A 24,004-nucleotide genomic window follows, 5' to 3' on the forward strand; every position below is an offset into this window, starting at 1 on the left:
TCAAATGTAGGCCAATAGTGCTATCATGTGGCATTTATTCGACAGTAACATTCTCATAGAACCAAAATGGAGTGTCAATCAGGCCTACTAGGTGCTGACCTCCTTAGAGACTTGGTTCAATGATGGAAGATGAAGCTAAACTAAAGGAGGAAGTGAGGGTAACTGTCCTTGACATCCAGACGTTATTTGACTGAATAGAAGATCAAGGAACCTAGCAAAACTGGAATTAATGGTAAACATTTCACTGATAGGAGTCATACCTAGCACAAAGGAAGATGGCTTTGGTTAGTGGAAGTCAATCATTTCAGCAACAGCACATCACTGCAGCGTATCCTCAGGCTTGTTCTAGGTCCAAGTTGATGCATCAAAGACCTTCCTTCCATCATAAGGTCAGAAATAAGGATGTTCCTGATGATTTCACAATGATTGTCAACAATTTTGACTTCTCTGATATTGAAGTGGTCTTTGTCCAAATGCAGCAAGACGTGGACAAGACAATATTCAGACTGTGCTGGTAAGTGGGAAGTAACACCTAATCCTAAGTAATGACCATCTCAAACAAGATGGAATCCAACCATCACCCCTTGACATTCAATGGTATTACAATCATTTAATCCTCTACTGTCAACATCCTGGGTGTTACCATTGACCAGAATGGAACTGGATCACCCATATAAATATTGTAACTAAAAGAGGAGATCAAAGATTGACATTCTGCAGTGAATAACCCACTTCTTGATTTCTCAAATCCTGTCTGGACTCAAGTCAGAAGTGTGATAGAGTACTTATCACTTACCTGGATGAGAGCAGCTCCAACAATACATAAGAAGTTGAACACCAGCCAGGACAAAGCAGCCTGTTTGATTGGCACACCATGTAACACTTCCAACATTGTCTCCCCACCACTGATGAAGTGGCAACAATGTGTATATGTACGAGATACACTGCAATAATTCACCAAGCCTCCTGCAAAGCACCTTCCAAAGGTATGAGCTGTATCACCTGGAAGGACAAGGATACCAAATGCATGGGAACACCACCATCTGCAAGTTCTTTCCAAGTCATACACCATCATGACTCGGAATTATGTTGCAGTTGCTAGCACAAACTTCTGGAATTCCCTCCCTAACAGCAATGAGGGTGTACCTACGTTACATGGACTGTAGTGGCCTAAGGAGGCATTTTACCACCACCTTCTCAAGGGCAATTAGGAATGGGAAATAAATGCTCATCTCGCTAGAGACACCCACAACCCATGAATAAAGCAGATACATAGACTAATTCTGATTGTTATTCTTTTATTAGGTCTATGAAAACTCTGATTCAAATCAAAATCAAATGTTTCATTCTGGAATTTTGTCATCATTCTGTAATGTGATCAATTTGACTGCTCCCCAACAACATGAAACTCAGTCAGGATCTACTTCCCATTCAACCATATTCTCCTCATCAGGTAAATCAGTAACATTTAGAATATGGATTTGTGTAATATTTCTTTCAGGACTTCTTCGCAGAAAATCTAAATAATTAGTATATCTGAGGAAGTGTTTTAACAAGTTTTATTTTTCAAGTTTTTAAAATAATTTTTAAAGGCATGACTTCAATTTTCTTAATTTTCAGAAACTTATTTTGATCTGCTTTCCTAAGTGCCAACATCTTTAGAATGCCAAGTTACAAAACAACGTCAATTACTTTGACTTTTATCTCTTGCTGTTTCTAACAAGGCCTACAATAAATGGCTCGGCTCAGCAGTTTTCATGTGCTTCAAAACTTAATTCAATCACAAAGTGTATTGAAATTGTTTAAACGTACTCGCACCTCTCCATCCAGGAAGATATGTAGTTTAAGTCTGTACTTTAAAGAAGACTAAGAGTATGATTTTTGGTCCCTGTGGAGCTGGAAATAGAATGAGCCTGAAAATTACAGATTGGCCAGTTGATTTGTTTTCCCATCCCTTTCCTGCCCAGACAGTTTGGATGACCTGGATTCAAGTGCCAGGGTATAGCAGGAAAGCAAGTAAGTTCATTCAGATTATTAACCAGTGGTTAGAGACTGTATGGGATTTTTACATCTGTCAAATTGCCTGAAGTGGATAACCCAGTGAGAGGCTGAATTACCAGGGCTCCATACAGGCCTATAAAGCCTCCACCCAGGCCCGAGTGTGTAGTGGAGAAACTACCAGGAGACGCGGAGAATTCTTCAGGAAGTTAAACTTTTATTTGCAAACAAAAGCTGTGACAATCAGAAAATGGTTTCCCGATTGCCCCCGAATCCCGGGGTCCGTTATTCTTTATACTTTATAGTTATCATACTTTCTTCAAAGATTATCAGCATAACCAGTTGTTATCTCTCCAAAACTATGCAGCAGACCAATTATGTTAGCTCATGTTATGTCTCTAAAGCTATTTGTCTTCTGAATCACTTTCTGCTACAGCAGTTCTCTACTTTCTGCCACAGTGGTTTTCTACTTTTTAGACTTAATCTATTCCATCCTGATCATCTCCTGCCACAACGGTCTTTTATTTTAAACTTAACCTATTACATTATGGTTATTTTCTGCCACAATGGTCTTCTACTTTGTACCTAATCTATAAGACAGTTGCCAAGTCCAATGATATTAACTGGTAAACAACTTATGTCACCACACTTAGATCACTTTTTTATCTTACACCAGAGAGCCACTGCGCCTGTACTTGAAGGTCAGTTAGAGTGGTTAGTACTCCTTTATCTTATCAGGTCACTGCTGTATTCTGAAAGGCGCATTGTCTACTGTCTTCCTTTGCAGCAGTCTGAGGGTTATGTAGCTCTAGCAGAATTAATAAAGTTCGCAGCCTAGAAGCGATTTTGTTGCTAATTTGCATCGAGAAGCCAACTCATGCCTGTATCCAAGTTTCTTATTTATTACTACATCTGTCACAATGGTCCTTTGCCTCGGGTTGACCCCATTACATCATGCTGGTCCTTAGTTCTATGTTACATGCTTTAATTAACCTAATTAAGCTGCCGTTAATAGCTAACCTAGGTGTCCTTCCTTTGTTTTACACTCCCTTGACCTATGCTCAAGCACTTCATTCTGTTAAGGTACAGCATTCTATTGATTATTGTAACACTCCATAAATCAGTACATCATCCTGCTGATCACTGTAAGATATAACCCTTCGTCTGCCCCTATAATTTTAATTTCTATCAAGTGCAGGTGCAGTCAAAGGCTAATCTACACTCACCCTATTACAGACATAGTTCCACCATTCACGGGGACAGGTTCAATTACTAGTAACAGTCCAGGCACTTGTTTCCCACTTGCAAAGCAAAAAATTAATAAACATGCATTTTACTAAAACATAATGCTTGCCCTTGCTGGTTGATGTTGAAATTTAGACCATGTCTGCTTATATAAACCTTGCATATGGTACAGCAAAACTTTGGCTAAGTGGTGAATGTAGTATGATTTATACAATTATTTTAAACTCCTTTATTCCTGTATCACAATTAACTGGTACAGTTCGTACATAGTTGACCATTTAAACTTCAAATTGGCTGAATCACTGCAGTAATTTTTAATCTTGCCTTCTCAAGTGAAAGAATAAATATAAATGTTTTTGAAGCTTGGAAAATGAAGTCACAGTATATATCTTAAAGTAGTTTTTAAAATATCACTGCCTTAGATGTCCTTCTATGTGAAAAAAATGTGGATTACATGTCATTATTGATCAAGAAATCAAAATCCTTTTGTTTAAAAGATAGGTTATTCTCAGTATTTTCTGAACAGGTTGTTCAGAGGTGTTATTACATGCTTCTGGAGCAGGGGATACTTAAACCTGGATCTCCTGGCTCAGAAGCATGGACACAACCACTGTACCACAAGAACTGTATATAGGCTGTTCTACCAAACAACATGATATCCCAAGTCATAGAGTCATTGAGATATACAGCACGGAAACAGACCCTTCAGTCCAACTCGTTCACACTGATCAGATATCCTATATAAATCTAGTCCTATTTACCAGCATTTGGCCCATTTCCCTTTAATCCTTTCCTATTCACTCACCCATCCAGTTGCCTTTTCAATATCATAATTGTACCATCATTTCATCTGGCAGCTCATTCCACATGTCCACTACTCTGCTGTCATCAGTCTTCTTTGTTACTTCTTCAAAAAAACTCAATCAAGTTAGACACGATTTCCCCATTCACAAAACCATGTTGACTATCCCTAACCAGTCTTTGTCTTTCCAACTACATGCAAATCCTGTCCCTCAGGATTCCCTCCAACAACTTGCACACCACCAATATCAGGCTCACTGGTCTATAGTTTCTTGGCTTTTCCTTACCATTTTTGTTAAATAGTAACACAATGTTAGCCAACCTCAAGTCTTCTGACACCTCACCTGTGTCTATCAGTGATAGAACGTTCTCAGCAAGGGGCCCAGCAATCTCTTCCCTCACTTCCCACAGAGTTCTAGGTACATCTGATCAGTTCCGAGGGATTTATCCACCTTTATGTATTTTAAGACATTCAGCACCTCCTCTTCTGAAATATAAACACTTTTGAAGAAATATTAAACATCACAGACGAAAGGAAAATAATAATTGCACACAGTCTTGTATTCTTTGAAAGTAGGCCAAAAATAATTCTTAATGCATTAAAAAGGGTGACTACAGTTACTTGAAGAATGTTTCTTCTGCCCATCCCATTTTTTAAATGATTTGCTCTCTTAGTTTCTAAATTCTCCCTACTCTGGGTATCTATTACGTAGCACTGAAAGGACTGCCATTCCTGAAAGTGAGTAAATCACCAAGGTTGGACTGTACCCCAGGTTATCAAAGAAAGCCATGAAGGAAATGATGGACATACTGAGGATCATTTTCCAACACTGATACAGGCAGATTATTGGAAGTCTGTTAACATTGTACTATTGTTTAATAAAGATGCAAGGGATAGGCCAAATAGTTATAGGCTGGTCAATCTGACCTCAGTCATGGGCAAATATTAGAATCAATTCTGAGAGACAGTGTAAACTGTCACTTAGAAAAATATAGATTAAATCGGGGTAGTCACCACAGTTTTGTTAGTGGAACATTAGGGATAAAGGGGAATGTGGCGATTTGGATTCAAAATTGGCTCAGCAACAGGTAATAAAGGTCAACGATCATTGGATGTTTTTGCAAATTGAAAAGTAGTTTCTACGGGTATTCGACAAAGCCTCAGTGATGGTTTTCTTGCTATTTGTCGTTTAGACTAATGACTTAGACTTGAATTGGAAGATATGATGGGGAAATTTGCAGGTGGCACAAGAATTGGCCAGGTAGCTAATAGTGAAGAGGATAGCTGTCAACTTCAGAATCTTATTAATTGTATGTTTGAGTGGTGGAAATCTGGCAAATGGAATTCAATCTGAGAAGTGAGAGATAATGAATCTGAGGAAGGCAAACAGAACAAGGGAATACTCAGTATATGGAAAGATATTAAGACAGTTCGAAGAAGTCAGAAACTTGGAGTCCTTGAAGTTGGCAGAACAGGTAGAAAAGGTGGTAAAGAAAATGTATTGAATGTTTTCCTTTATTGGATGATGTACAGAATACAAAAGCAGGATGTAATGCTGGAACTCAAAAACAGAGGTTAGGCCACAAACTGGAAGTTTGTGTACAGTCCTGGTCACCATATTGACAGGAATGGCATAATTGCTCTTGAAAAAGAATACACATATTTATAAAAATGTTGCCAGGATTTAAAAATTGTAGTTATGAGGAAATATTGAATAGAGTAGAAATTGTTTTCTTTGAACAGAGAAGGCGGAGGGGTGACTTGTGAGATGTCCAAAATTGTAAGGAGCCTAGTTAGAGTAGACAGGAAAGGCTTATTTCCCCTAGTGAAGAGGTCAATTACCAGTGGGCACAGGATTAAGGTGATTGTTGGAAGGATTAGAGGGGAGATAAGAAAAGTACTTTTCTACCCATAAGATGGTTGATACAGCATTTGTGATGGAGGCAGAAACCCCCAAGTTCTTTAAAAGGAACCAGGATCAGCACTAATGTGCTGTAACCTGTAAGACTATGGACTAAGTGCTGGAAGGTAGGGTTAGAACGAGCAGCTCATTTTATTTTCAGCCAGCACAAACATGATGGACTGAATGGCCTTTCTCTGTGTACTAACCTTTCTACAGTTTATATAGTTTCTTTTATGTTAAATGTGATATTGACAACAGTTTTTTTTGGGTTTGTTTATGCAGAATCAGCATGTACTAACTGTCCTATGTCATTTACAGTTATTTCTACTAGAACCAATCCAGATTCATGTCATCCCATTGCTGAGGTACACAAGGCAACAGAAGCTGAACAAATAGCACAGGAGCTGAATGAACACATTGAATATTTTAAACATCAGGTGATTGCTTAAGTGAAACATAACAATGCTAATTACTATAGCAATAATTACATGTATAGCATTAAAAGAAGGCACTAAACATACTGACAGAGAGCAAAATTTTCCAAATTCCATATATATTACTTTTAAATACATGAAGAGGCATTTTGAGAGAATTGATAACACACTGCACATACCAATGAATAGGTAATTTAGCAACAATGTAGAAACACTGAATCTGTGACAAATTAGTATCATTACTTATGAGAGAGACTACTGAGGAATTTCATTTTTCCAAAATATAGGGTTGTTTATAACACCAATCTTATAATATATCACAGAACTCTACTTATAATATTTGCAAATTCTCTGTATGAATTTACCGGGATCAACCTATAGTGATGTATGATTACCATACTGAGTAATCTCCAGAGATAAAAAGTCTCACCACAAGGAATTAATGTAGACAGGATTTTGGTTGGCATTTTACCAGTGGTAGCCATAAACCTGGGACGAACAGGAATCTGCTGGGTAACTTCAAGCATCTTTGTGATGAACCCACTATGTGGTAATGGCATCTCACAATATTTGTAAAAGGCTAATCAGGTCATGAAGTGCCTCTTATTTGTTCGCCTAACTTGCGTGTTTGGCCATCTAATGAACAGCAGTATCTCTGAGTTTCTTGCCCTTCGGAAAATGCAAAGCAGCAGGATGATGTCAGACTCCCCTCCCAGTGGGAAAATCCAGTCCTAATTTTTCCCCTTTAAAAATTGCTTACATTACTCAGCATCATTCTTGCAATGTCAAAACCAAAAATAATCAAGAACATGCTTCATTATATGCCCAGTAGGTGGAGGAAAGTAGAAGCTGATAAATAGCTTTCCAAAGGAGACAGTTGTACCTTAAGTTGCTGAATATTAGTTCATTTTTAGTATCACTACTAATGAGCGACTTGGCATTAGAACAATATATGCTAAAACATCCATAACCATATCCTGAGTATTTAAAGAACAATACAAATTGTTGCTTATAAAACTAAATACTGATAATAAAGCCAATGCAAAAATTAAGTTTAAATTGAATTTGTTTTCTGTTCTAATATTTTGAACACAGTTATAATAGTGCCTCAGAAAGAAAGACCAGTAATGCACAATATATGAGTTCCCAGAGATTTCATTGTGATTATTTAGAATTAAAAGACCTAATTCAGGTCTACAAAATTGTAAGAGGCATGAATAAGGTGGATAGTCAGAGGCTTTTCCCCCAGGGTTGGAAGGTCACCTACAAGAGGGCACAGGTTCAAGATGAGAGGAGTAAAGTTCAGGGGAGAAATGCGGGGAAAAGTTTTCACTAAGAGGTTGGTTCGTGCCTGGAATGCACTGCCAGTGGAAGTGGCGGAAGCATGCTTGTTAGCAATGTTTGAGGTACATCTTTATAGACTCATGAATGGGAGGCAAATAGTGAGATAGAAACCACATATGGGCAATAAGTAGTGGACCTAAATAAGGACTAGGAATCGGTGCAGTCAAAAGGCCTGTTCCGGGGATGTGTCATGTTATATTGTATTGCATTACTGTATAAATGTAGGGTGACACACAAGACTCTGGCTTCAATGGGCTTCAGGTTAAAAGAGCTGATTCGGTTAATATTTTTCTTCAAGAAATTGCATGTAGACTTATCAATATATTTCTAAAATAATGCAGTTGTGATCTTGAAGATTCCTTAACATTTTCATATTTACATTAATTAAATAATCAAATATTATTAGTGGTCTTGGAATTTTCTTAACTGGTTGCTTTCGTTGCTCTAGTTACGGTGCTTACTGGTTTATTCATTACCATGGCTCCGCTGGTCACTGATACCTTCCTGTTGTTGTGATATTTAATACAAAATCTGCTGAAACATAAACCTGCCCATTGTTTATTCTTTCTCTGATAGACCTACTCAACACCAAAGCTTGGTGAGAATAATATGTTATTTTTTGAGTATCTTTGTTCAGAATAGGTGGATTGAAGTATTACTTTGCACGGGCATGTGCACTGATCCTTACTGATAAAGAAAATAAAAACAATCATAGACACAAGAAGCACAATCTCTTTTAAATTAGTTATTTGTCTGTTTAATAGAAAATGTTATCAATAATAATAATTTAAATCTGATTAATTGATTTCATCCAGCGCATAGGTATTCATGTTAACTAATTAAGCAGAAATGTTTAAATATATTTCACTTATTATCACAGTGCTGGATTACTTAGCATTTGACTTTAAAGCACAAAGTACAGAAGGTAAAATGTTAGAATCCAGTCATTAAAGAAGTATTTAACAAAAACTCATAACATTGATAGTTATCAGTCAAATGGAACATTTATTTCTTCATGTAATTTGGTACCTTGAACAGTGGACTGTCTATGCAGTACTATATAGTTCTTTATATTTTAAAATTTTTAAAGAAGAAATATAGTTTTCAGAATTGCTGTCTCTAATGCCTATTTCTGTCTTATCTTTGGAACTGCTCATTATAGTTACTAGGAAAACAGACATTTTATGTGCAGAAAATGGATTCTACATATCTCCTCCAATTCTAGATGTCAACTACGGGAATTTTAATACAGTTTTTCAAACATTTAGGATAACAAAGCAATTTAATAGACCATGTTAAGCCTTCAGTTAGCTGGAATTAATATTTTTTGATGTATTGTTCACATTGACACTTTTAAATTTCACTGTTTCCATATGGCAGAAATGGCTTCACAAACTATGCCAAAAAAAGGGATGTTTTTAATCAACTCAACAGGCAGAAACTGAGTGTGAAAATTTAAAATTACGGAACCATTGTCCTGCAACAAAGAAGTCAAATTTCACATTTTAAAATGGAGGTATTATTATAATTCAATAATGTTTAGTGGTGAACTGTTATGGTAATGGGGAGTAATTACATCTTCAGGAATCTGAGGAAGAATATCTTACTACATCTATATCAAAAATTATACAAATCGTAATTTTATATTTGTCAGATTTATTTAATTATGATCGTGAACATTATTTTTGTAGGTTGAAGACTTTCAGAAGTGCCTGAATTCTAAGTCAATTACTCTAGAAGATGTGCAATGGGTAATATATTTATTAGTAACTTTTTAATACACCATGTATTTCAACATTGAAATAATAATATTAAAGTATTTTAACAGTTTGTGTGATAGCACAAAACTAGGATATTGCTGAAAGAGAGGCATGTTTCTGAAGCTTTAATTTCAAACAGTTGCAGCAACTTATGCATATTTCTTGCAACAAGAAAACAGTGCTGCTAAGTGGTTAAATGTACTCTGATGGGCTAAGGCAATGTCATGGAGAAGGCAACAGGAAACTAAAGGTTCCTCAGGTTCCTGGGCAACTTAAAAGAATGCTCAAGGATTGAACATATTTTTATGTTTGCAAAGAATGTGGTCATGCTTATGATGATATGTTACTTCTAATAAGCATAAAGAAACCACAATATAAGTTTGAGAAACTCAACAGGTCTGACAGCATCTGTGCAAGTTTTGAGGGAGGATCACTAGTCTTGAAACATTAACTCTATTTTCAGTGCACTCCACTGATACTTCCACACCTGCTGAGTTACTCCAGCAGTTACTGTTTTTGTTTTTTTCCAGGTCTCTAGCATCAGCAATTCTTTGTCTTGTTATCACAATATAACCTAATTATCATAAAATGAGTGTTCTTGGAGCAATTAATGTATTTAAGATTTTTCAGCAAGTGTGGCCTAATCACAGAATTGCATTTAACAATAATCATGTCGTTTTGGGTTTTGTAAGTGCAGGCTGTTTGACACTCCACTATAACATTGCCCTTATCTGTACTCTTGTAAATGAGCCCTACCATTTGCTTACTTCCAAGCAATAGACTGTATCAAAGATATCCTGGTCATATCATCGTTTTATTGTGTATCACGCAAACTCACAAACGTGTCAAAGGTTCCACCTTTGGAGCTGAAACGTGTTCAATCTATTTCAGATTGTCGTGCAAAGGCAAAGTAACTGAAAAACCTGAACAACAGGTTGAGCAAACCATTTAATTCTGCCTCTATGCAATGACTGCGCAAATGGCATCTCTACTGACAGGATTCTGCTGTAAATCCAGAGTGACATTCTGCCTTTCAAATTGTTAAGCAGTATTGTGTATGAATTTCAGTGCCAGTGCTATGCCAGAGATGTAAGCTGTCCATTTTTGAGACTGGCTGATCAGTTCAAAGAGCATATTTGTTCTGAAGGGTCACCGTAACCGAAACATTAACTCTGTTTCTACACCGATGCTGCTAGACCTGCAGAGCTTTTCCAGCAACTTTGTTTTTGTTCCTGGTTTACAGCATCCACAGTTCTTTCAGTTTTTCTAAGAGCATATTCCTTTTGGTTATTTTTAATAGACAGTGTACAAACTGTATTCAACCAGTCCACAATTACAAAACCCAAGGCAAAATGTCTGCTGTAAGTAATTTCTAATCAACTTGTTCAGGGATGTTATGAAGCAGGTGGGTCTTGAACCCAGGCTTCTGGTTCAGAGGTAGGGACAGTACCACTGCATCACGAGAACCCTCCCAAACTGTCTGCTGTTAGGCATATTCAGTGAAAAGGCAGCACCTGCTGAACATTTCTGGGAATGCTAATAAATTAATTTATATGTTGGGTCAAACTTTTAACAAGGCTCATTTAAACTTGCTGGAAAATATATACATTCATGTGCAGGGATCATCATCTGCAAACAAAATATATGTTCAACCTTTCCATCTTTTATGAATTAGCCAGGTGTTTGGGAGCCTATCGTTCCTCACTCCTTACTCAGTTACAATACCTCAAACAATCACAGTCCACTTGTTAACTAACTAGCAACTTTTTCTTCTGTAGAATAAATGGTTGGAATTGTTTAAAATTTGACATTCTTTCATTTGTCCTAATAATTGCAAGACAAAATGCTTCAGCGACATGTCTCTTTAGAGTAATAGTATTTTAATAAGCGTATGTATATCTGATAGAATGTTTGACAAAGCAAAGTAATTATTAAAAAACAAAGTGAATGGACAGAATCTTACAGGGGGCTGAAGGATATGGACTACGGCAAGATTTATTACAAAATCATGCTAGACACCTAGCGAGGCCTATCTCAATGTCAGGAGCAACTCACTGCATCTCATCTGCCAGGACATAGAGTCACAGAGATGTACAGCACAAAAACAGACCCCTCAGTCCAACTGTTCCATACTGAACAGCTGTCCTAAATAAATCTAGTCCCATTTGCCAACATTTAGCCCATACAAATGCCTTTTAAATATTGTAATTGTACCTGTTCCACCACCTCCTCTGGCAGCTCATTCCAGACACACAACATCCCTTAGGTTCCTTTTAAATCTTTCCGCTCAAACCTTAAACCTACACCATCTAGTTTTGGACTCCCCTACCCTGAGGAAAAGACCTTGCCTATTCACCCTATACATGCTCATGATTTTATAGACTTCTATAAATGTCACCCCACAGCTTCAAATGCTCCAGGGAAAATAAGCCTGTCCCTATAGCTCAAACTCTCCAACCCTGGCAAAACTCTTGTAACTCTTTTCTGAATGCTGTCAAGTTTTGCAACGTCTTTCCTACAGCAGGGAAATGAGAATTGAACACAATATTCCAAAATGCAGCCTAACCAATGTCCTGAACAGCCACAGCACAACCTCCCAACTCCTATACTCAATGCACTGATCAGTAAAGCCAAGCATACCAAACATCATCTTCACTACCCTGTATACCTGCAACTCCACTTTCAATGAACGATGAATCTGCACCCCAAGGCCTCTTTAAGATAATAAAATGTGAGGCTGGATGAACACAGCAGGCCAAGCAGCATTGTGCTCCTGAGATGCTGCTTGGCCTGCTGTGTTCATCCAGCCTCACATTTTATTATCTTGGAATTCTCCAGCATCTGCAGTTCCCATTATCTCTGATACTATTTTAACCCCAAGGCCTCTTTGTTCACCAACACTCCCCAGGACCTTACCATTAAGTGTATAAGTTCTGCACTGATTTATCCTACCAAAATGCAGCACCTCTCATTTACCTAAATTTAAACTCCAACTGCCAATCATCAGCCCATCTGATCAAGGTCCCATTGTACTCTAAGATAACTTTCTTCCCTGTCCAATACACCTCTGATTTTGGTGTCATCTGCAAATTTATTAATACCTCCTATGTTCACATTCAAGTTGTTTATATAAATTACAAAATGCAGTGGACCCAGCACTGATCCTTGCTGTTCACAGGCCTCCAGTTTGAAAAGCAACCCTCTACCATCATGCTCTGTCTCTTATGTTTAAGCCAATTTTGTATCCAAATGGCTAGTTCTCCCTGTATTCCATGTGATCTAACATTGCTAACCAGTCTACCATGCAGAACCTTGTCAAACACCTGAATGAAGTCCATACAGACAAGTTCCACTGTGCTGCCTTCATCAGTTTTCTTCATCACATTTTTAAAAAAAAAATCAAGTTAGTGACGCAAGATTTCCTATGCACAAAGCCATATTGATGACCTCTAATCAGTCCTTGCCTTTCCAAAGACATGTAAATCCTGTCCCTCAGAATCCCCACCAACAACTTACCCACTACAGATGTCAGGCTTGTCAGTCTGTAGCTCCTGGTTTTTCCTTATCGTCTTTCTTAAAAAAAAAAGACACCATGTTAGCCAACCTCCAATCTTGCAGCACTGCATCTGTGACTATCGATGATCGAAATATCTCAGCAAGGGGCCCAGCAATCTCTTCCCTAGCTTCCCACAAAGTTCTACGGTATACCTGATCAGGTCCCAGGGATTTATCGACCTTTGTGTTTTAAGATGTCCTGTGCCGCCTCCTCTGTACAATGGACACTTTTCAAGATATCGCTATTTATTTCCCAAAGTTTTCATAGCTTTCATATCCTGCTCGACAGTAAACATTGATGCAAAATACTCGTTCAGTATCCCTCTCTTCTCTTGTGGTTTCACACAGAGGGCCTTGCTGATCTTTAAGAGGCCCTATTCTCTCTGTAGTTACTCTCTTATTCTTAATAAATCTGTGGAATCATTTTGGATACTCCTTAACATATCGACCAAAGCTATCTCATGTCCCATTTTTCCCTCCTATGTTTTGCCCTCCTCTTGAGTATACTTCTACTGCCTTTGTACTCTCCCAGGATTCACTTGCACCCTGTTGTCTATATATGTTTCCTTCTTTTTTTCTTCCTGATAACAGCCTCAATTTCTTTAGTCATCCAGCATTCCCTCCAACTACCATTCCTACCCTTCACCCTAACAGGAACATACTGACTCTGGACTCATGTTATCTGATTTTTAAAGGCTTCTTCCTGTTTTCCAGCTATCCCTTTAATTGCGACTATCTTCCCCCAATCAACTTTTGGGAATTCTTGCCTATTACCATCAAAATTGGCCTTGCTCCAAATTAGAATTTTAACTTTTAGATCAGGTCTATCAGTTTCCCTGACTTTTTAAAAACTAATAGAGTTATGATCACAGTCCTCAAAGTCCTCTCCCACTGACACCTCTGTCACTTGCCCTGCCTTATTTCCCAAGAGAAGGTCTCATTTTGTACCTTTTCAGGTAGGTTCATCCACATACTGAATAAGAAAGTGGTGAGGCAAGTTTCTTGCTAAGTATTGGCAATTGCCTATTAAGGAGGATTATTGCTTGTTAAATACCTTATAAAAACCACAACTCACCTCATTATTATTCACGTTCTTGTCTTACCAAAAGCTCCAAATAAACTGGATGTTAAGAATTCTCAGCATGGAATTCAGAGCAGATACCTGGTGTCTTCAATTTACTGCATGCTCCAAAGGACATCCATATTAGACAGCAGGCACCAACATCTTTGGCATGGTCAGTTGGTTTGATGAGACACACCCACATCCACAGGCATTGGAATTCGACATATGCCAGCCCTTGAAGAACGCTTGTGCACATCTTTATTTGACTTACAATGCAATTCTGTACTTAAGACTGCACCTCGAACTGCCCAGCATTGTAATGCAGCTGCGAGGACACTGTATGCCCAAGAACATGCACTCAGCTCATGGACTTAACCAGGCTGTATCTTTGGCCTATTGACTTTCAGTCGTACTGTTCACTTACTCTGTGCTTACTGAGGTGCTCACAGTAACCCTGTGTTTCATTGCCTTATCTTTTTGCAGTTTCCCCCTCAGCTAGAGGTGCCATCTCACAGTACTGCTCCATTTAAGTGTCAATTAATTTTGATGGAAAATGGGTATAGTAGCAGGGTGTTTTTTGAGATATCAACACTTACCATGGAGGAATAGAATCATAGAATCCCTACAGTGTGGAAACAGGCCCTTCAGCCCACCAAGTCCACACCAACCCTTGGAACATCCCACCCAGACCCATACCCCTATAACCCACCTAAGCTACACATCCCTGAACACTATGGGCAATTCAGCATGGCTAATCTACCTAGCCTGCACATCTTTGGACTGTGGGAGGAAATGGGAGCACCCAGAGGAAACCCATACAGATAGGGGGAGAATGTGCATACTCCACACAGATAGTCGCCCAAGTGTGGAATCGAACCCGGGTCCCTGGCACTGTGAGGCAGCAGTGCTAACTGCTGAGAAGAGCCGGTCACTGAATAGAGAAGGTCACTGACCTTCATCCTATGTTATTGTACATTCCTCCAGATGGCTGAGCCTGCACTGATCTGGGTGGCAACCTTGAACAAGGCCAGAGATAGTAGGAATTGCAGATGCTGGAGAATCTGAGATAACAAAGTGTAGAGCTGGATGAACACAGCAGGCCAAGCAGCATCAGAGGAGCAGAAAGGCTGACGTTTCGGACCTAGACCCTTCTTCAGAAAAATGAAGAAGGATGCTGCTTGGTCTGCTGTGTTCATCGAGCTCTACACCTTGTTATCTTGAACCAGGCCAGTATGGTTTGGTGGCATGGCTATCTTTGCAAGTTCTGGGGGAAGAGGGCTTCCCATCTATGCACTACCCCATTCAGCAGGACTTTCAGTGTCCTGCCTGCAAAATGGGCACCAAATTTCTCTTGTCTGCCGTATTGGGGGTAAATGTTGGCAAGCATGCAGGGCAGTTCTGGACTGACAGTGTTTATCTTTCTCCGCAAAGGATAATAGGCTTTTAAAGATGGCACCAGTGCCCTTTGGATATCCTGCCAGAGGCAAGTTGTTTCAGGAACAGTGCTTGGTAACATTGGATGAGAAGGAGGCCATGCTTGGGGAGTTTCGGGGTGGGGGGTAGATGTGATGCTTGGTAGTTACTGAGGTGAGTTTCATAATTTGTGGCAAGAAAACTCAATAGGCCTCACAGCAAAAACATGCTATGAAATTGTTACTTAGAAAAAAACTGTAAAATTCAGTTCAATATTTCCATTTTATGTGAACATCAAAACCGACTGGCAAGCTTTTAAGTAATTCAAATAGCACCCACTTACACCAAATTTAACTCAGGCCCAATGTCTTCATGAAATACAATTTGCAATATAAATTTGAATCATGAACCTGTTTTTTGCCAACTTCTTATTGTGAACAGTTATAAACACAGAGGGTTTTGAGTGTATGGAATGAATTGCTAAAGGTAGAGGCGGGTAGAATTACAAGATTTAAAAGGCATCTGGACGGGGGTAGAAAGCGTTTAGACGGTTATGGGCTAAGTGCTGGCAAATGGGGCAAGATTAATTTAGGATATCTGGTTGAAGTGGACAAGTTGGACCAAAAGGGTCTGGTTTCTTACGATACACCTTTATGACTGTGATTCAAAATCAAATGTAAGTATATTTATGCAAATTAAAATGTTATGGTGATCTTTATTCTTAGCAATGTACACCAAAGTGCATGTACAAAACAGGACTAAAACATCTAATATGCTTATTAGTTTCATTTGATAACATAGTAAAGGGAAATAAAAAGCTACAAGATTTGAGTTAGAATATTCTTACCAGTCATACACTATAATTATTGGTGGATGAGAGGATCGGAATAAAATAAAGTTCTCCCATGGGTCATAATCTAAATATAACTGTCAAATGGAAATGGGAGTTGTAATCTATCTCAGAGCTACAATTATTAATTGCGAATTTTCCTTCAGGAATTTAAGAAACTAAGAGATGGCCAGGACAAACTAGAAAGGAGATACATTGCAACAAAAGATGAGCATCGCAGTCTGCAGCAGCGCCGCTACCGTGACAAAAGTATCATTGTTGGGGAGTTTGACCCTGACAGGTAAGGTTTGATAAAAAGGCATTTGACTTTTATAGTATGATCCAATTTCTATTCCTTAATGCAATTTTTGACAAAGTGATGAATGAACCTATCAGCAGTAAATATAAGGGAGAACCAGTGTCTGGATGGAGGACTGTGAGAGAGGTTAAATCTGCATAATTGGAAGAGCAGCTCATTGCAGATTCCGTCTTTCTCACGTACAGTGGCAACCTTGCTCTGATTGTTTATAATAATATATAAATTATGAGCAAGAGTAGGTTATTTAGATCCCAAGCATCTTCCACCATTCAGTAAAATCATGACTGAAACGGATTATAACCTCAAATCTGCAATGCCACATGTCCCTGAGAAACTTACACCTGTTTGCCGAACAAGAGTCCATCTGTTTCTGACTCAGAATTATTCAAGAACTCTGCTTCCATCATCTTATCAAGAAAAGATTTCTAAAGACTCACAACCCTCTTGAGAAGAAATAAATATTGTCTCATCTCTACTTTGAACGGACAATCCTGATTTTTAATTAGTTTTCAATTCTCCTACAAGAGGAAACATTCTCTCCACATTTGCCCTGTCAAGACGCCTCAGGATTTTATGTTTCCATAAAGTTGCTTCTTCTAAACTCCAGCAAATACAAACCTAGCCTGTTCAACCTTTCCTCATAAAACAAGCCCCCACCCCCATTCCAGGTATTAATTTAGTAAACCTTTTCTGAACTGCCTCAACAGCGTTTACAACTTTCCTTAAATAACATGTTCAACGCCATGCACAGTACACATGGTATGATCTTGCCAATGCCCTGCACAATTGAAGCATAACCTCACCACTTTTATCACCTCGTGATAAATGTAACAATCTATTAGCTTTCCTAATCACTTGCTCTTTCTGCACATTGCCGTAAGTCTTGAGATTCATGTACAAGAACACCCAGATCCTTTTGCATCTGAGCCCTGCAGCCATTCACCATTTACATAATGTGCTTCTTTTATATTCCTGCTGCTAAAATTGACCATTTTACACATATCCGCATTATACTACATTTGCAAATTCTTAGGTCACACAGATTAATCTCTGTATCTTTTTGTAACCTTCTTTATTCTTTATTCATTCACGGGATAAGGACATTGCTGGCTAGGTAGCATTTATTGCCCATCCCTAGTTGCCCAGAGGGCAGTTAAGAGTCAACCACTTGGTTGGGGTCTGGAGTCACATGTAGGCCAGCTTCCTTATGGCTTCTTCATACTTAGTTTCCTATCTGTCTTGCGTCATTAGCAAATTTGGCGGCCGTATCTTTTGTTCTAAAACTAAAGCAGAAACTGCTGGAAAATCTCAGCACATCTGGAAGCATCCGTGGAGAGAAATCATGATCGACATTTTGGGTCTGGTGACCCTTCTTCAGAAGTAGATCTTTTGTTCTGTAAATTAAGGCCCTACCACCAATCTTTGTAACACCCACATATAAAGTTTGCCAACCTGAGAGAGTAAGCATGAATGGGTCTGTCTGCGTCCTGTTGGCCAGCTGGTCTACCCATGCCAAAATGCTACCTCTTTCACTGTGAGCTTTTATTTCCAACAAAAAACTTTGATCTGGTACCTTGACAAGTCTATTTCAATCTCATGATGGATTTTTCCAGGGTGATTTGGGACTTTCAGGGGTCATTTAGTTCATGACCACAAGTATTTTGAGTGCTTGTTATAGAGAATACAGTCAGTTTTATCCTCCCTAACTAGAAACCAATGTACTCTTATCCTAGCTGATACCAAAGACCTTGGATTGAACCCGGAACTTCCTCATTTGTAGACCTAAGACATTTACTTTTACAGCCAAAGAAACATTGGCAGTATCCCATTTTTTCCCCTAATCTTTCAAAGTAAGCCATAACAAGTATGAAGTCTATATTTTTGACTTGCCTTCATAGATTTAGTACATAATAAATGGATAATTTCAAATTATGTTTGTATAACAAGATAAGGCAATACTTCTGCTCTTGAAAATTATCCAATTTATTATAATATTTTCGGAAATTATCCAGAGTAGATATTTTGACATTGTAAACAACTTTGCCTATAGATTTACTTTTTTTAGAACAATGCACAAAATGATGTTTGCATATTCATCCTTTTTGACAAAGACCTTTCACATTTGAGAAATGGGTCTAAATCTAAACTATTCAATACTGTTGAAACTCTCTTTGCTTAGAAAAATTCCTTTTTGAAAATGATGATTCACTTATAAATTGTGCAGCACAAACTAAAGCCAAAGGATGACTGATTGGCGGAACATCTCAAGGGTACAGTCAATTCTGAAGGTGGGCTGAACACATACGGTTAGATCTGGGGACTATCACTTTTTTCCTTTGCTCTTAACTGTCTTATATGTGGTGGATATACTTAACGTTAGCATTAGGTTCCAAAAGTCGAAAAATGCATCATTCTTCAAAGCTCATTCTTCAATTGATGAGCAGTAAACATAAACATTTTAAATATATGTTTCCTTTTTTCTGCAGGGTAATGGACGGAGAAATATTTAGAATAGGAATGGAACTGGAAAATATAAAAGAGAAAATTGATGAATACATTTGCATTCAGTCAAGCCCACATAATTCCATCATGACTACACCACATTCCACCCATCAGTCTCTGTCTTCTGAGGTGAAAACTGCATTATTCAATGTATTGAGGTTTTATAGCTGGTGTGATAAGTGGTGTTACTCAAACTCACAAACTGTGGATTTTATCAGCTATTTATAAATAGGCTGAGAGATTTTTGGGAGGTGTTGGTCAGGAGGGGGTAATGAAAATTTTCAGGAAGGGTACGGGCTGAAGTACTTGTTACTTTCCTTTCCCTGCCAGTGACAGGGAATGCAGTGAAAAGCTCTCTGCCCAGATCTAAATGTGTCACTTTAAAAAAAGTTAAGAGCTTCTTCCCGCAGCTAGCAATTACTGTGATGGTGTTTCCATTGTACTGGCAGATGCCAGGTAAATGTCTGTTTTCTTCAAATGGGCTCAGTGGGGAAGTCCTCCTAACTGGACAGTGTAGCCAATGGAGTAGCATCATTGTGGTAATGGCTTCCCCTCACCCTCATCAAAGAATCCCTTCTCCTTCCCCGGTTGATCCTGGAACCACACAATTAAACCTGCAATCCCTGATCCAATTCACCGTATTCTGGGTGCCAACCCCACAGTGGCCACCAATGTTGTATGCCCTCTGATCAACCATAAGCTCTTGGCAACATGTTGTCATTCCTTGAATGGACAGGAGCCTTATCCAAAACTAATTTGTTGCTTAATTATCGTAGAATTCAGCTGGGATGCCTCATATATGGCCAAGACAGGTTTATCCATCTTCAGAGCAATGGTTGCTCTGACAAAATCCAGCCCACTGTTCCAAACATGACCTCACTTCACAAATGATCTGTGTAACTTAGAATAACTGGGTTTAATCTACAATAACCCTTTTTTTATAATTCACCCAATAAGTTGATTAAAGGAAATTGGTCTGGTACTGACTGTAAGACTAATATAAACTGGACATTTTCATTATTCCTCACTTTCAATTTTACAGTGAAAGCCAGAAAGTCATGTAGGTTTGTTTTAGACTTCTATTTTGTTCTTAAATTGGAATAACTGTGCCTGTAAATGCCATTTCTGCACAAATGATAAGCCTTTTGTTACTATTTCCCCTGTATTAAAGAGTACTGTGGCTACCATTATTCAGGAAGGACTGAGGGTGGGTTTAATTACACAGGATGATTTTCAAAAGGAGATAATGCCAGATGAGACACCGAAGAAGAATGGTCAATCATCCTTACTGGAAGACAGAGACTATCCCGTTCAACAGAGGTAAGTATTCATTGATTTGTTTTTGAGGTGCAGAATTTCTTGTCGCAGGACCAGCGCAATTCTTGTTTTAAAATGTTAAGCAAAAGTCAATTGAAAACAGCTTTTTTTGAATGGAAAAGGGAAGTCAGAAAATAATTTCTGGACACTAGTAAAATGTAAACAATTAACTTGCAATATGTGAAACAAAAGTGATTTGGTTACATTTTGATAGAGGTTGTTTGCTGACTGCCTTATGCTACTTAAACCCTCGCCTTCCACCTCTCTATACTTTTCACATAGTTCAATTTCTTTGCAATCTTATCAAATATTCCAAGATGCCAACAGAGGCAATTGATTTCTTAGTGCCCAAAGAGAAACCAGCCAGTCATTGCTCGATCCCTTTAGCATCTATCACCACAAATGTCATTGAAAACCAAATTCAGCAGGATCCTCAATCATTAGAACTGTAAGCTAAAATGTCCTGTCTCAAATTTGATTATAAATACTTTTAATACGTATCATATGTTTGCAAAGTGATGTTATAAATTTTATGTTTAGATGTAAGTGTTTCAGAATCTTGCACTACTGCGGATGCTGAAAATCTGAAATAAGATCAACAAATGGAAAAAATGTTCAAGTTTGGCAGCATCTGTCGATAGAGCAATGGGGTTAATGTTTCTGGTCTGTAACCTTTCATCAGAACTGAAAGTTCACAGACATGAAATATTGATTCTGCATGTTTCATCACAAGTGATGCCAGAACTTTTGAATGTTCCTAGCATTTTTTAAAATTTTATTTGCACATCCTACTTTGAATTCATGAAAAATTAGTTTTTTGTTGTACTTTTGGAATTATCTCATATAAATGGTTTAATAGCACCAAACATATAAATGGAGCTATATGCCAATCTTACCTTTAAGTTGCATATTTCAAGTTATTTATTGATACACATTTTATACTAAATTCTCACTGGGCTTTTTCGAAAATAATTGTCTGATTGCAAAGAATTAACAAGATTAATGAAAGAGAAATCATGTTTGCCAAACATGATGGAGTTTTCTAAGGATGTCATTAACAAAGATGTTCAGAACAACCAATGTATATTGTGTGTTTGGAATTTTCAGAAGGCTTTTAATAAAATCCCACCAGGAGGTTAGTAACCAAAATTAAATCACATGGCATTGGGGATAATATACTAGCATGGGTTGAAAATTGGTTAACAGGCAAAAAGCAGAAAGTAGGAATAAATGTCTCAGGTTGGTAGGCTATGACTTGTAAGATACCCCAAGGAATATTGCTTGGCTGCCATCTTTTTATAATTTATAGCAATGTGTGGGCCAATTGTAATATTCCAACTTGGCAGATGAAGTAGAGCTTGGTGAACATATGAGTTGTGAGGAGGATGCAAAGTGGTTTCAAGGGAATTTAAACAGACTCGGTGAACAAGCTAGAGTATGTCAGATAGAACATAATGCAAATAAGTGTGAATAAATATCCATTTTAATAGAAGGAATAAAGGTGCAGTGTATTTCTTAAATGGCAAAGTGTTAGAGAGTGTTGGTGCCCAATGGGACTCAGTCCTTATTCAAAAGTCACTGAAAGCTAGCATGCAAGTGCAGCAAGCAATTCTAAATGCAAATGGTGAGTTAGCCTTGACTGCAAGAGGATTTTAGTAAAGGAGTAAATAAGTTTTGCTTCAGTTGGTTGAAAGACTAGTGAGATTGCACCTGGACCATTCTGTGCAGCTCTGGTCCCCTTACCCAAGGAAGGATATATTTGCCATAGAGGGTATGCAGCAGATGTTCACCAGATGGATTCCTGGGATAATGGAACTGTCGTCTGAGGAGACTGGACTGATATTTTCTAGAATTTAGAATAATGAGCAGCGATGTCATAGAGACTTACAAAGTTCTTAAAGAGGAAGCTAGAGTTGATGCAGAAAGAATGTTTCCTCTGGGTATGAGGTCTACAATCAGGAAACACGGTCTCATAATGAAAGGCAAGTCATTTAGGGCTGAGATGAGGAAGAACTTTTTCATTCCGAGGGTGATGAATCTTTGGAAACTCGATATTGCAGAGGACATTGGAAACTAAACCATCATGCAAGTTCAAGACAGAGATTGATAGATTTCTATTCATTAATGATCAAAGGGATAAAATAGTTCAATAACTTTGTATCATCCGGTATAGACTGGAGCTCTGGGTGAATCTGGGATACCCTGATTAATTAGAGAAAATCATAGCCTGGAAAAGTGAAAGTTTAGATTCAAATTTCATACTATTTATGGACCACTGAAGAGCTATAAAATATAAAACTTTATGAAATTTAAAAGCACCAGGTACTTTTAAAAAGTACCCACAGCTGATGATGCCATCAGAAAAGTAGCTGAAAGCAGAAAGTTGCGGAAGCACAGATTTTAAAATTATCATTATATCCTCATGTTCTAAATTGAAATTGTGCAGGCCCCTTCTGATTCTGCAGTGCCAATGTATTAAAACATTGTCACAATTTAATAATATCAATGGGGACACTTTTTAGAAGCAATTAATTCTATTGGTAGTCTTTATGAATACTTAAGTGCTCCAAAAATGTTGTTTAATAATCTTTTTTGGTCTGTTACAGACAAACTGCTACAGTATTGACAAAAGCACCACCAACCCTACTTGACAATAAATTTCATGCTTCTGTTTATCCATCTAATTCATTCATGAATCAGACATCAAGATTGCACAGCACTTCACTCCACAGGCAGGAATCATTGAATGAACTCAAGGTGTGCATATTATCAAAAGTAATTTTTGCATTACAAAAGTGTAAATGCAGCAACCAGTGCTCGTACTGGGGAACCTTTATAAAATATCTCGTGAGTTGGATATAGTGCTACTGTATAAGATGAGCAGTGCAAGGGAAGCCACCTGCTGGTAATGTGGTAGTACAAATTAGCTTCAAATCTAATGGTAATTTCAGGAAAAGTTAAGTTGTCTTATGCAGTGCTCTCCAATAGGAGTTTGAGGCTCGTGAAACTTGTGGGGATAAGATTCACTGCATGACATAAAATTTATGCAACATTAGCAAAGTAAATGCAGTTTCTTTTAAGAAAAAGTTTGAGGTTTTACATTGTCTGTGATCAAGACCAATACAATCACTGCAAGAAGCAGGAGAACAGCTTTAAAAGAGTTTTGCAATCCAACTGTGTTGCAAAGCAAACCTGCTATGTACCCTCACAAAAAGGTACTAATCTGATAGCTGAAGTGATCTGTTTCTCAGTGTGTTAAAATTTATTTTTTAAAATGTATTAGAGGATAAAATGTCCTTTTTAATCATAAGGATATATTGGGAGACTTAGGAGGGAAAATATCATCCAATCTTCACACAAAAGATTAGGAGGAATTGGCCATTTGGCCAATCAAGCCAGCTCTGCTTCTCAAAGTGATCATGGCTGATCTTCCATCACATCACCGTACTTCCACTCTCACCCTCTAACCATTGACATCTTTAGCCTCTGATCTACTTGTTTCTTTAAAATATCCAGCTTT

The 24,004-nt window shown here is 38.0% G+C and overlaps 1 protein-coding gene across 6 annotated transcripts in view; it reads left to right on the forward strand.

The window, feature by feature from the left end:
• LOC125456082 (uncharacterized) overlaps positions 1-24,004 on the forward strand; it is an 81,506-nt gene that overhangs the window by 20,376 nt on the left and 37,126 nt on the right. For 5 of the 6 annotated variants that reach the window (XR_007248385.2, XR_009446055.1, XR_007248386.2 and 2 more), the window contains exons 5-11: positions 1,306-1,453; positions 6,267-6,385; positions 9,418-9,477; positions 16,514-16,647; positions 19,152-19,296; positions 20,339-20,487; positions 23,091-23,241. Coding sequence is in view for 3 of the 6 variants with exons in the window: in XM_048538776.2 (XP_048394733.1) it covers positions 1,306-1,453; positions 6,267-6,385; positions 9,418-9,477; positions 16,514-16,647; positions 19,152-19,296; positions 20,339-20,487; positions 23,091-23,241 (906 nt within the window). In the remaining 3 variants the exon portion in view is untranslated. The remainder of the gene's footprint in view (positions 1-1,305; positions 1,454-6,266; positions 6,386-9,417; positions 9,478-16,513; positions 16,648-19,151; positions 19,297-20,338; positions 20,488-23,090; positions 23,242-24,004) is intronic. The other variant, XM_048538778.2, reaches the window with a different exon arrangement.

Source organism: Stegostoma tigrinum, chromosome 8 (assembly GCF_030684315.1).
Source record: "Stegostoma tigrinum isolate sSteTig4 chromosome 8, sSteTig4.hap1, whole genome shotgun sequence".
NCBI lineage: Eukaryota > Metazoa > Chordata > Chondrichthyes > Orectolobiformes > Stegostomatidae > Stegostoma > Stegostoma tigrinum.